The sequence below is a fragment of the Athene noctua genome, chromosome 2 (genome assembly GCF_965140245.1).
Source record: "Athene noctua chromosome 2, bAthNoc1.hap1.1, whole genome shotgun sequence".
Classification (NCBI taxonomy): Eukaryota; Metazoa; Chordata; class Aves; order Strigiformes; family Strigidae; genus Athene; species Athene noctua.
Window position 1 is genome coordinate 102,211,359 of NC_134038.1, and position 14,207 is coordinate 102,225,565.

Here is a 14,207-nt window from a genome sequence, read left to right on the forward strand (position 1 = left end):
GCCAGTATGCAAAGTGAATGGCAATGGCTGCCTCCCCCAGAGCCAGCCTGTCTCACCAGATATCTCTTCAAAAGTAGCTGGAAGAGGACTGATCTCATTTCAGGCAGGAGAAAGGTAGGCAAGACTTCAACAGGTTTGCAAAAGTATCCACATCTTTTAAGCTGGCATGTTGAATCTGCACTTGTGACAGCCATGGATTTGTCCTCCAGGTTCTGCTGTCAGAAAACAGAGTGGATATTGGGCATCCTAAGAGGAGCATCAGCTCTGAACATCACATGGGAGGGGATAAGAAACTGCCACCTTTCTCCTCACAGCCTCCTCTGGTCATTCTGAACTGCCAAAGTGGCAGCAGAAAGAGCATCAGGCAAGCACTAGACCTGAAATGAACTCAGCCTTTTTGCACCATTTCTTCCCAGTATTTCTGCCCACTTAGAGGCACTACCTGAACGGCAGCAACAGTTCCTGAGGAGACCTGAAACCAGAAGCAGGGTATTAACTCCTGCTCCTCATGGCCCCCTTCAACCACTTCTGCAGTGGAAGGAGCTCTCCCATCTCTCTTCTGCTGCCCTTTAAAGTGTGGATCACCTTTATATGCCTGAGCTGCTCCTTGTGGTTCATGTCAACTGAAGCTTTTCCAGGAAGTGGGAGTGTTATGGGCCTTGATCTCCAAGGTGAAGGTGAGCCAGGTGCTAGGAAGGGAAGGACAGGCAACTGTGTCAATAACATCACTACAGCAGAACTATTCAGGCCACGGCTTTCCGCAACACGTGAAACACAAAGAGCCTCTGGAAGCTTGCCATCACCATTAAGCAAATAGGGACAGACATCTGCAAGTCAGTGAACACGAGTCTCATACCAATTGCTGCATTTTGCTTCAAGAGAAACATGTTTTTCCAGAGGCTGTAATTTCTCCTATTCAGCACAGACTCCCAGAAGCTAACTAAGCTGCATTCACCAAACTGGCTGATATAATCACTTCACCTCTCACTAAGAGAGAAGCCTGTAAACTCTATGGCAACCACCACCACCACCTACAGAAGTTCTTGACAATACAGGATTTTTTCCTCAGCGTGCTCACTACTGTCCATCACAGACCTTCAGCACAGCAGGTGGAAGATAAAGAAAGCACTAGGCTTGGGTTCCCTCTCCACAAGGGAAAAAAAAATCAAGGTAACAACATCTACAGCTTGAGGTAGAATATTACACTTGCTCTCTGTGCCACTGCTAGCTGAAGCCTTCAGGAAAAATGCAGTCTAAATTTTGTGAAAGCTGAGAACTGAGGAAAAACTAAATTTGGACCTTCCTTCATATAACAGCAGCTCACATCCTGAGTCACACCACGACCTATAGGTCCTGGTATTCTAAACCATCTTTGAATTGATGTTACTGATTTCAAGGCTAAACAGGGCATTTACACTCTTCGACATCTCTCATAACCAAGCTCAGCTATACTTCAAGAACAGATCTCAGACTTGAGTTTACGATTTTCTTCATGCACTAAAGATGCAGTAAAAGCAACTTCTGAGATTATCGATGGTTAAACTTCAGAGTTGTTAATTTGGAGTTCACAGAACAATTTTAGCTTTACTGTAAGAGTCCCCATTGCCACAATACTCATTTGTCTTGGTTCACTGAGCATATCACTTCTGTGTCAGGAAACAAAATTGTACTGGGCCAACACAGGTATTTCATATTCCTTTTATTTATTCACTTTGTCAGTAGGTAAGTAATCAAAAGAAACTAGCTTTGTGAATAGAGGGAGGACAGCTCATGCAGATTAATTGCTTTGTTTATAACAGACATCTTCCTGGTGTGGCATAAAGCAGTGTTCAGTCCTAACGGTGATACCACATGTAAATCTGGTGTTAAGTCTTACAGGACAATCAATCAGGAAATCACTTTTAAGACTGATAGTCCATCCTGCTTTTCACTCATTTATCACTTCACAGTATTTTCCTGGTTTTTTTCACAAATGTCAGTTGATTGCTTTGTTAGTTGCCTTGAGCTGGGGTATTCCAACACTACTCACAGAATAACATGCTGCTGTGAAAGTAGCTCTGCTCGGGTCAGGGGAACCACTTTTGGCATTACTCGTTACTTGAAACAAGAAAGGCGTAACAGCTCTGGAAGGACAGGGTGAAATCCACTGAAACCATCATTTCTTCCTCCAAATGTAACCCCTTACTTGCTTCTTTTTAATAGCTATTTTTATGATCCCTAGCCTGCAATTACCCAAACTTACTGTTGTTGTCAAATGCAGGGTTTTTTCAAAGTAGCTTGGGCGTTGCTATTAATGAAACCACCATTAATCTCACCTTCTTATTCAGGTACTACAGTAATTCAAGCACTTTAAAAAGACCTTGCTTTTCCTTTGGCTAATACTGCCCCATTTTGCTTTAATGCACTTCCCTTTTTTCTGCATGCAACAATACTCTGGTTTTGTGCGCATTTCAGTACAGAACATTGAAACGGCTCTTTAGCGTTCTCGCCCTTTACGTTCTGTTATTTCTTTAGAGGAAATACATATTGACTCTTTGTGGGATACATTTTAGCAGCTCCAGCTCTCAGTGCCGTGCCTGCTAACCCTTCCCTCGCTAGCTTCCGTAATTCCCCAAACTTGTTTACTTGAAATATTTCCCTACTGAACCAACCTGTTGTTATCAGGGCAGACCCAAACACTAATGCTTGGCTCTCAGCCTCACTCGGCTTCTCTCCATAGCCCAGCTGGGTCTCCTGCTGACGGATATATTTCCCCAGCGCCCCCGATCTCAGCGCTTTATTCTTCGGTAGCTCCCGCATCAGGTTTCGCGATGTCTATCCACTCGAGTGGCCACATAACAGGGCATTGACTCTGCATTTTTCAATGCTGATTAAAAGGGGTGAGGGTGGCGGGGAGAGACCCGGCCCAAGGCCCCTCCTGTCCCCGCCGCCCCGGGAGGACACCCCCCGCTGGCCTTGGTGGGCACTTGGGCGGCCGCTCCGTGCCCCCGCGGGCCTGCCCGGCCCGGGGGCCGGCCCCGCCGGGGCCGCGGCCGGAGGGACCCTCCTCACGGCACACCGGCTGCCGGGGAGAGCCCAAGACCGGCTTGTGTGTCCCGTCGCCCCCCCGCCGGCGCCCGATCCGCCGCCCCGGGGACCCGCTGGCGGGCGGGGGCGAGCGCGGCCCGGCGCCCCTCCGCGCCCGGCGGCGGCGGCTCAGTGCGCAGGCACGGAGCGGGAGCGAGCGGCGCTCCGGGCCGTACATAATACGTGGTGTCTGGGGCTGGCGCGGCGCAGATGGAGATGGGACCGGGGCGGGAGAGCCGCAGCTAGCGCCGCCGCGGTTGCTCAGCCGGCCGAGGGGAGCGGCAGGAGGGACAGGTAACCCCGCCGCCCCCGGGCCTCTCGGCAAACTTGGGCTCGGCAGTTCGGCGGGGGAGGCTCCGGTGACCGTCGGCGCCCCCGCGGGGGGCGTCCGGCGCGGAGCTCCCCGCGGGGGAGGCGGCGGCGGGGCACCGGCGGTGGGTGCGGCGGGGCCCCCGCGCTTCGCCCGCCGGGCGGGATGGGGAGGGGCGGGGCGGGGCGGCCCTCCCGGGGCAGGAGCTGCCCCGCCGGTGGCGGGAGGGGGCTGCGCCGCCGCCCTGCGCTAGGGGGCGCCGCGGGGCGGGGGGCGGCCGGGCCGGGCTCGCTCTGCCCCCGGAGCCCCGGCACGGGGAGGGGCGGGCGGGCCGCCGGGCGGTGGCGGTGGCTGAGCCCTCCTCCGAGGTGCGGGCGCCGCGGAGTTCTTCCGCTTCGCCCGGAAAACGGGCGGTCGAGAGCGTGTCGTGCCCGGCCGGCGGGGCGTCCCGCTGCGGCCTGCGCCGCCGATGGCCCGAGGGGCCGCGACCCCGGGAGGGGAGGCCCTGGCCTGGGCGTCCCCCCGCCCTGCGCGGGAGGAGGCCCTGCTCGCTCCCCCGAGCAGGGCCGGGGCGCAGGAGCCGCCCGGCAAGGAGCCGGGACCCGAGCAGGGCTTGGCACGGGCTCCGGCCTGCCCAGGTGCGCGACAGGTCGCTGAGGCATCGAAATGGCCGTCTCGGAGGCAGCTGTCAAGGACAGGTTATTTCGTCCGGTGTCCGCTGCTCACAGGGGTCTCGCTTTCTATAGGTGAAGGCTGGGAACGCGGCCCTCTGCACAGAGGGGCCGAAGCGTGTAAATCCGGAGGGGGGAGAGGGGGGCTTCACCTGTGCCAGCCCATCGGCGTTTGTGGCTTACGCTGGGTGGCCGTCTGGTCTCACGGAGCAATGGCACGTCGTACTTGCTTCATCCTGCCTCTCCGATGCCGGTTACATTTTTTTTAATGTGTCTAACCTTACCAATAAGAAAGCAAAGTAGCTGGAAAATGTATTGGGTAATTCTTCTTGGAGCTTCCTCTTCTTTTAATCTGCCTGTTCACCAATCCAGTCACATCTCCCCAGCTCAGTGGAGAATAGTAAAGCTCAAAGTAAACAGGACGGCTTTTGCCATGGAAAAAAAAAAAAAAGTTGTTAGGGGATGGATTGCTACTACGCAGTGGTGTGCTCTGAAGCTGTGATCATACATCCCACGTGTTCCCTGGCACCTCGGGTTTAGGCACTGAAAAACTTTTAATGATTAAACCACTTCCTGCGGCCTGGATGCGTGTTCTAAGCTCATGCGTAACACAGATCTGGGTAACAGTGACTTTTTTTAGCAAAAGTTTCCCAACATCCCAGCATTTAGTTTCTCAGCCATGAAGGTGAGACATGCAAATACACATCAACACTCAAGAGATCACAACTACTGCAGTATTTATTCATCCAGTGTAAATTGATGCTGCAACACGCATTTCCTTCTTATTTATGGAGAACTCTCCTTTCTCCCACCGTACTCTGTTTCAGTTCCTCTGCCCCATCTGTAAATAGCAAGAACAACATTATGTTTACATTGCAGCTGAGGAAAGAGACCATCTTAGGCCAAATGAGCAGGCTGCTTCCATGAGTCATATAGGGCTGGGAAGCCTGCTTCTCTCTAAGGCACAAGATATTCCGCGAAAGATAGGAGATTACTTATAAGTGGAAGAGGCTGAGTATAAAGAAAATGTTCGGTAAGACTAATATTATGCAGTGCTTGAAAAGAATTAATGATGCTGGCTCTTTTTTTTTTTTTGTTCTTCCATTTTAAAAGGTCATGCTACTTGATGGTATCACAACTCGTTCTTTTGCTTTCTGCTCTACCTCCAAGCTCTTATTTATCATTTTGCTCATATGCCTGACTAAACCACCTATTAGCGTTTTAGATTGCTGAAGAAAAGAATCTATGTGTAAATATTGATTCCAGACTGTGTGGTTCTTACAGGCAATTCCTCATCAAGCTGTTAAACACTACACCCTCCTTTATCTTGACCAAACCTACAGACAGTGCAGTGAATGCAAGGTAGCATTTATATGGCTTTTTGTCACATTACATTGAATTTTCTTAAATTAATTGCAGTAACTACAGTTGCTGGTTCACACCCAGCAATGTTCTTCACCTGCTTTCTGAATTCTGGAGAAACCAAGAAGCTCTAAAATTGTCTCCTGGTGGCAGCTGGAGTAATGCCAGCAAGCTTTGACAGGCCACATTCCCTGGTCTTGTTGGATCTGGTCCTTCCCTGTGTTGACTTTATAGGGTCACTTACACCTGGGGAAAATAGCTCCCTTTCTGCTCATTATGTGGAGCTAAATAGGCTTATTTGAGTGTCTTTAAGTTGGCAAGGAGTGAAGCATTATTTATTTAAGGAAGTAGGGTTCATGTGAGAATGAAGATCTAAGTAAGGAGCTGAGAGGATGAATCTCCACAGAGCTTTGGTTGGCCTCTTTACTGTCTTCTCTTTCTGATGTGGGAGGTGGAATGCTTGCTTACTCATAACCAAAAGACAGTGATGGATATGGACATAAACTGTTCTTATGTGTGAGGTAGAGGCTGTGTGACCCTATGTGTGAGAGCTGGGGCAGCTATGGTAAACCATGTCATTGCTTCATCCTCTCCTTTCACCCTGAGGTATTTTTATGATGTGGGCAGAACTCTGGTTTTATGAGAGCGCTTCTGTGCTTGTCCTGTGGAAGATGGCAGCTAGCTGTTGAGGAAATGATGGCAGTGAGAACAGAGGACTTCTCTTCCTCCCTTTTCAAGTAGGGGATAAACAGCAGGAGAGACTCCCAAGGGAAACAAAAAGAGCTTGTTTGCAAAAGAACAAGTGAACTCCAAAAGCAGAATAACTTTCAGTGTTTCCCCACAAGAGTTCAGATTATATGCGTATATCCATGCCACTATCTTTTTTTTTTTTTGGTACATCAAAAAGTAATGGTGTTCAAAAGCTCATAGCATTGTAAGAGAGCACAACAAACATTTTTTTTTCAATATATTAACTGTAGTGGGAAACGTCAGTATTGGCGACATATAACTTCACAGGGGATGGCTGAGGTACCAGACTCTTCCTGCTCACCTGGTGAGCAGCTGCTCCTGCTCTGGAGTTTCCTGTTGTCTCAAGGTCTCCATCCACCCTGTCTGTTTCTCTACCTTGCCTGGGTAGGCCAACTCCTTGAGCACACTCTGGAGGGCACTGATGCTGTACCATCAGCAGAGAGCAAGCCCATCACAGAGTCAGAGAGCACTTCTTTGATTTCCTAACACTTTTTGGTGGCTGAGCAGGAAAAGGGGAACCTGCAGGGGATTCACAGGCAGTTCTGTGTTCAAAGAAGGGGCTCCTGCTAGAAGCTATTCCTGGTGCTCTCCCTGCTGCTCTGCAAAGCTCAGCCACCAGCACTGTCCCCCCTGCCTCCTGGAGGAAGCTCTGGCCTTTGCGAGGGCCCCCAGCATCATGCAGGCTGCCTCCTGCACTCAGTCATGATTTCTGTGAGAGCCTTAAAACCTCATCATTAGTTGCAAAAGAGATATTTGCAATTATAAGATGTTGAGATCATGAAATCCCAAACTAAATACATTAGATGTACAAAATAAAGAACAAGATTACTGGGTTTTATAAAGAGGAAAAAGCAAACCCCTCTTTATCCCTGAGCCTGGAATGCAACCAGATTGCAAAAAGCTGGAAGACCACTGTTATACCAGTGGTGACTTCAGACCCAGTCAAAAGCTTCATTCAGGCTGCTGCCATTCCCCATCGATAATTTCTGGCTTCTGCTTTATGTAAGCTAAACAGTGTTTGTTCTTGCATGCTTAATGTATTTCATACCCACCAAGATCACCCATTCCTAAAGGGCTGTAGGGCTGCAAAGTTGGGAGTCCTAGCTGCCATGAGCATGTCAAACCCTCCTACTTTCCTTCCCTCCGCAATCAGATGAACTGCTTGAAGCTGATATAAATTGAACTGTGACATTCAGATGCAAGTACTCATTAACAGTTCCCTTTGGATTAAGACTTTTTAAACTTCTTTAAAAGAGAAGTCAGTCATCTTAAGTAACATTGACCTGTTGCTCAAGTTTTTTAGGGGCTTGTATTACTTTAATGAATTCAGTAGCATTGCACCTGCACAAGCAAGTTCAGACCTGGGACCTGCATAGTTAAATACAAATTTTGTGTTCGGAGAACTTCCATGAAGTGGAAAGAAGAGGGAACATTGTTGGTAGTCTTCATAGCAGACAAAAATTCTGATTTTATTGAAGTCAGCAGGATCTTGGTGGTGTTGTGGTATTCCATCTTTTTCATTTTTGATTATCCATGTTTCAATCTGTCCAGGACTTACTTTGCCTCTGTTTCTCATGGCCATGAATGTTACATCAATACTTAGTCCTGCACTTCAAAAACCCTTACCCGGCAGTTTGGAAAGTTCCTAAGGTTGCAAATTCTAGTTAACTGATAGAAGCAGTCTGGATGACAGGCAGCATGAGCCCCTGAGGGATGCTAGCTTGTTACCTGATATATTCTGATTTTTTCAATCTCCACAGAAATGCAGTGGCACGGTAGTGCAGAAGATGGGGAGTGGGCACTCTGTAGACAGGAGGAAGTGTTCCCTGCAGTACCTTTAGGCTGCGCTGTGTCAAGAGGCTGAGTGCCTTGGGTTTGCTTGAGCTGAGTAACCTCATGCAGCTCTACCAGGTTCATTTCTTGGGGGGGAAAAAAGTGAAGGAAAGGTCTCTCCTGGGTTGCTTTCTTCATGTCATCTGATGAGTTTGTAGGCAGGTTTGCTTTCCTGCCACATCAATAACTATCTGCTTTGCATGAAACCTCTCGTTGCAGGTAGGAAGGATGAGCTCCTATGCTGACATCTGCGGGTCCAAGCATGCGCAGGGCAGCACTGAGGGAGGGTACCAACGCTACGGAGTTCGGTCCTACCTGCATCAGTTTTATGAGGACTGCACAGCTTCAATTTGGGAGTATGAGGATGATTTTCAGATCCAGAGATCGCCTAGCAGGTGGAGCTCTGCATTCTGGAAGGTATTGCCCATTGCTGTTTGCTGGAGAGAGAAACCCATTTCAGAACTTGTCCATGTAACTGAGGGGTTTGGGTATGCATCCAGAAAAGTCTTCTGTTGCTCGGTTTTTCCCGAGATGAATGAATAACCATCTGTCAAAAAGCAGGGTGCTCTTACCAAGATACATTAGCTTCCAAGGGAGTTCTGGGGTCTTTGGATCCTCTAGTTTCTCTGTCACAAGGAGCCATGTCACTGAAACATCAAAGTCTTGTCTGGGAAGCCCCACCCATAGCTTGAAAGTGTAGTTTACCTCTGCTTTGCACCCACAATAGTCCTGACAGATTATTGGGAATAGAACTGGTAGGTTAACAGCAGTAACTCTGGGACTGTGTGACCTAGGGATCAAGAAAACTGCAAGATCTCCATTGAGGTCAGGGAACTCAACAGAACTGGAGTGCACAGAGGTTGAAAGGGGCCCGTGAGGCCATCTGATCCAACCCCTCTGCTCTGATAGTAGGCTGTTCTGTGTGAACCGAAGTTTGCACTTATGCTTGAAATGTGCTAGAAATATTCTGTGGTCTGTTCACAGCAATAGCAACTTCCTTCTAATCCCTGCAAATCAATGACATTTCAGTAAAAGCAAGTGGTGGATATGACACAGACTATCAGTAGGGACTGAATTCTTGGTGCTAACCACCACCTAAAGTTAAAGAAATAGTCAGCCACGCAACACTGAGGTTAAACTGTGATCCTCTCTGTGATAGGGCTTTGGAAGTGAAATGCTATTTAGATATATATAGATATATTTAGATAGATATGTATAGATGCATATTCCATTATTTCCAGAAATGTCAATACTGAATTATACGAGTTGTAAAAATGCAATTTCTCCATATATTCTAGTTCTAGTAGGACCACATAAGACTTAAAGGAAAAATATCAGCCTTCTCCTAGAAGAGAGAACTGTACCTGCAAGACACTGTGAAAGCTAAATAGGACTACTTACCAACTGGAAGCTAGAAAGGCATATTGACTGGGGTTTTTTTGTTTCTTTCTTTGTTTTCTAGGTCGGACTCATCTCCGGGACGGCTTTTATGCTGATAGGTTTAACGGTTCTTGTAGTGGGTTTTCTTGTGCCACCGAAAATCGAAGCTCTTGGGAAAGATGATTTTGTTGTGGTGGATACCCGTGCAATTCAATTTAATGGGTCCCTTGATATATGCAAGCTGTCAGGAGCAATCTTGTTTTGTGTTGGAGGGTCCACCATGGCAGCGTGTCTGCTGATGTCTGCTTTTGCTAAAAGTTACTCCAGAGAAGAAAAGTACCTCCAGCAAAGATTTAAAGAGAGGATAGCTGATATAAAAGCCCATGCAAACCCAGTCACAAAAGCGCCAGCACCAGGAGAATCAAAGATACCTGTCACTTTGTCCAAAGTTCAAAATGTCCAACCTTTATCTGAAACCTGACCCTTTCCTTAGGTTTTGTTTCTCACTTGTAGATCACTTTAACTGGAAAATATCAGCTGTTGTTGGCATACGTGCTAGTCAATTACAACATCGAGTGCTCTGCTATACAAACACACAGCTGATGGGGAAGCTGCTCCAATACAAATTTAGGATTGGGAAAAGGGAAATGATGTGATTAGACCTGTGACCAATATATTCAGTGTATTCAAACATTTTAATCTGTGTTGAACCAGTAAATCCTTGCAACAATGATTAGGTGTTTAGCTTATCAGACTGCATCCCTGGAAAACATAGGGTGCATTTATGACAGCTGTACCAGGAACACTCTACATGCCACTATTTAAAGTTTAGAGGAGTTGGCTTTTTGTTTAATTTTGTTCTTGTCTTTAAAATATTATTTAGTCTTCTTGCCTGGTTCTGCTGTCTGGGAAGCCAAGATTCTGCCCTTGTAATTTGCACTTGTCCTCCTGTCACATGCTACAGTCTGTATCAAAGTAATACTGCACAGGTAAAAACATACCTGACAGTGAGTGCCCTTAATTTGATCCTGGCACACATCACTTCCTAGCAATGTTACTTTCTGGGAAAGGCAAGTTATACTTGATCCTGAGTTACAGTTAACCTGTGCGAACTGCCACTTTTGTCTTAGTCATTGTCATATTAACAAAAAATAAAAAGATCAGGAATTCACAGGGGAGGAGGGACATCATACTTCTGTATCTTTGGTTTGATATTGTTTCTTTCATTATATTGTATTATGTTTGAAGCTTACACAAAATGTTTTAGTTTTGGCTGGGTACGGATAACTAAAGGCGGTTTGACACGCCCAGCCCCCATATTCTGTCAGTACATTAATGCCATGTTAGATGATCTTAACATACTTGCCTAAAGACATTTTGAAATGCTGTTTATATTTTTATAGAGGATAGAAAAAGTTATGCTTAAGCAGATACATTTGTGTAAATGCTTACCTGAAGACTTGTCCTTTCACGGAAGACCCTTAATTATTTTCCCACCCAGGGCAATTAGTTCACCGTCTTAATCTATGGATTTAAATTAAACTGTATAAAGAAAGATGTGACATTTGTACTCTCTGACAATATGTGCCACCTAATAGTTCTGTCTATTTTTTGAATGGATTGAATAAAATTCTAGGCGTGAGCCAACCACAGATTTTGAGAGAAGTCTCCTTCTAGTCAACCAGGTTTCTCTGTAAATGTAATATTTCTGTTTGAAAGGAGGAATCAGCAGTTGAAATTCAGTGGTCTCTTAATGCCATCTGTGTTTTCAGCTTTCATAGGTGAGGAAGTCAAAAAGATTCCAGCATGCTAACGACAGGTACATGGTTACAGCTGTGCGCTTTCCCTTGCCGATAAAACATTTTGTGGTCTGTGGCTCAGTTCATACTTCCACAGTTTAAATAAACCAGAACATAAGTGTTTGGAAGTTTCAGCTGAATTTGCAATGTTTATCACAGCTGACAACAGCATCAGAAGTAAAATTTCCTTCTGCAAAGAAAGTGCCTATCTTAGCAATATGATTGCAGTGTCCAAACATTAGCGCTGGAAAGATGGACAATCAAAAGCTTATCATGTGCATGTGATTGCAGAGAATGAAACAAAGTAGGTTTTGGTGTATCTGACAATTCATTGGCATATGTATATTAGAAATGCAAAAGCACATTGCACCCAATGCTTAAAAATAAGATTGTAATCTTGGGAGAGAAGCAGATGAAGGAGTGCTAAAGAGGAAAAGATGAGAAGGCTGGTAAGGTGATGAGCTCTGTATCATTTATAAAGCAAGCCAGGAAGAACTGGGGTGATGGGCAGCAGTCACTCACAAGGCACATGGCAGGACTGGGACATGCAGACAGGCTGTCACCGCTGCCGTTTGTTCATTAGTCCAGGTAGAGGGTCCTCAGCGCTTTCTTTTCAGGTTAGGAGGAATTTTGTTTTCTGCCACTGGCTTTCACTGCTGTCAAGCTATCAGTGTGTGGGCAGCAGAAAGTCAAGCTGTCCTGACCTTTTCAATTGAGAGTTTTTAATTAAAAATTGTGCATGGAGGAAATGTGACATTTCAAGTTTTACAGTGAAGTTCACTGAAGGAAATAAGAGTGAGGGCTCCTGTAGCTATTACCAAGTCCCTTCTCTCCACCTGCCTTTTATTAACACTGTACTGGAAGCTTGACTAAAAATCCAGCTGGAAAAGAAAGCACAGGTTGGGCTTGTTTACCCAAAGTAGCTCCATGGGTATAAAGTTCTCCTTAAAACACACCCCACATATAGATACACACATGCAAGTGTTACTAAATTTTTGTCCAGAGGACAACTGACCCAACAGGCCAATGAACAGTGGTGATCCAAGCACAAGGCACTTGGTCGCATCACGCATTGCTCCCGCAGAACTGAACATGCTTTGACAGTAGGAGAGAGGGTGAGTCATGCCTGGCATTACCCGGGTGTCAGGGAAAAAAAAAACCCTCGAGGATAGTACTGAAGCTTGCTGGGATAGGAAATGCGTTTGGGATTTAGCAGCAGCAGCGCAGCTGGTAACGCTGTCACGGCTGAGGTTGCCACACACATTTCATCTCATTAAACCCTTGTTTCACTTGCTTAGAGCTTTTCCAGAACTGAGACCTCCAGAGACTGCAATCCTTCACAGCAGAGAATCAATGCCACACAGGGCTTTTGTAGAAATACTGAGCAGAAAATTACTCTGTTACTATTAAGAAGCCACATACTGGAAAGGTTAAGACATGTTAGAAACATTTTCGAGATCCATTTCCTTGTAATGTTTAAAACCTTCATCCTTTGGTGCAGGAACTGAAGCATCAGCAAAAGAACAGCAGAGATGTGCTTTTTGCTGTTCTCATGGAAAATGCCTGTGATATGGCCTCCAACTGGGGACCAGTGAGGGGCAGCCAAGCTCGCTGGGAACTTTCCAGTGAGGCTGAGGGCAATCTGTCCCTGCACATATCATTTTCCTACCATATATCCTTTCCCCATCCCCGTCAAACTGCAGCACACGCCTGCTCCAGGACTGCCTGGGACTTCCCCTCCTGGCACTGGCTCCCATCATGTCTCCAAAAGGCACATTAATGGAAACCCTAGTGCAAATAAAATATGGCTTAAGCAGCCAAGCTCTTCTTTTTCCAACCCTCTGACCTCCCCATTCAAGCAGCTTCTTTCAGTTTCTTCATGCTCACCTTATTTCTTTCCCCTCTTCTAGCCTCATTTGGCATAAAATTACAATGCAACCCTTCTTAGCCCAACACTATTTTCTCTGCAATTGTGGTGAAAGAAATCACATTTTTCAGTCTGACTGGTAGTCACTGACATCATTTTGGTTAATACATGTTCTCCTGAAGGTTAGGTCTACTTCCCCTAACACACTGAGCAGAAAAGGCTTCTCGTTAGCATTTGTTCTATCCTCCCCCCTCCAGGCTGTCTTGACCCTTTTATTTTCCATTTGTCCCCAGTGCACAGTGAATCACAGTCAAAGGCAGAGACACAGAAACATCCTCTCCTCCCGAGCTGCCTGTAAGCAGATTTAATTCCCAGTTTCTGCTACAGCCTCAGCCTGCCATTTCCAAGTATGAGATTTTTTAATCATGCACAAGTGCAAGCAAACAGCTCTTTGCAAAAGCAGTGGCGGCAGCAGCAGGAGAGTGGGGAAGCTGCAGCGTCCTGACCAGCAGCCAGCAGAGAGAGAGGTTTGGCAGAGGGAGAGCAGCAACACAACCTGCACACCGGGGAGGCTGTTCGGCCCCCAAGGACATGAAATCCAAGGGAGACGGCAAAAGACTGCAAGAACCTTAGTTAGATGCACTTTGCCAGAAGCTTTCTATCAAAGGGCTAATAACAGAACAACAATTTTGGTAAAATAAAGGAATTAGCACTTCAGCTCATTCAGCACTGACTGGTCCTCCTGCCATTACACAGCAGGCTGCCCTCTCAGCTCACTGCATGTCAGAGGTGGTGAGACAATAAGATGCTCTCTGAGCAGGTTTTGGAGGCACAGCCTGCCCACCTCCCTCCTCATCCTACCACTTCCACAGCTGAGAGAAGCAGCATCTCTAATCATTATCCTGCACCAGCCATTTGGGGTAAATGCCCACGTACCACTGGCAGAAACGATATTTGAGTTTTGCCAGGTCAGCCCCATGGCACAGTTTGTCCCCAGGGAACATCACTGCAAATGGGGAGACCCACGTAGTCTCCTCCTATTTCCTATATTTAGAGACCATGCATGATCCTTCTGGAACCTTCTGATCTCTGGGCAAAAAAATCCATCCATACCCTGATTTTTCTTCAGCTCTTTTCTGGATGCATGACAGACCACACACAGTGATTTT

General features: G+C 46.8%; 1 protein-coding gene across 1 annotated transcript; it reads left to right on the forward strand.

The window, feature by feature from the left end:
- The first annotated feature begins 2,970 nt into the window (after positions 1-2,970).
- Positions 2,971-11,024, forward strand: NRSN1 (neurensin 1). Its single transcript, XM_074897911.1, has 3 exons — positions 2,971-3,360; positions 8,212-8,409; positions 9,455-11,024. The coding sequence occupies exons 2-3, from the start codon at positions 8,221-8,223 to the stop codon at positions 9,851-9,853; spliced, it is 588 nt and encodes a 195-aa protein (XP_074754012.1). The 5' UTR covers positions 2,971-3,360; positions 8,212-8,220; the 3' UTR covers positions 9,854-11,024.
- Positions 11,025-14,207: the final 3,183 nt, after the last annotated feature.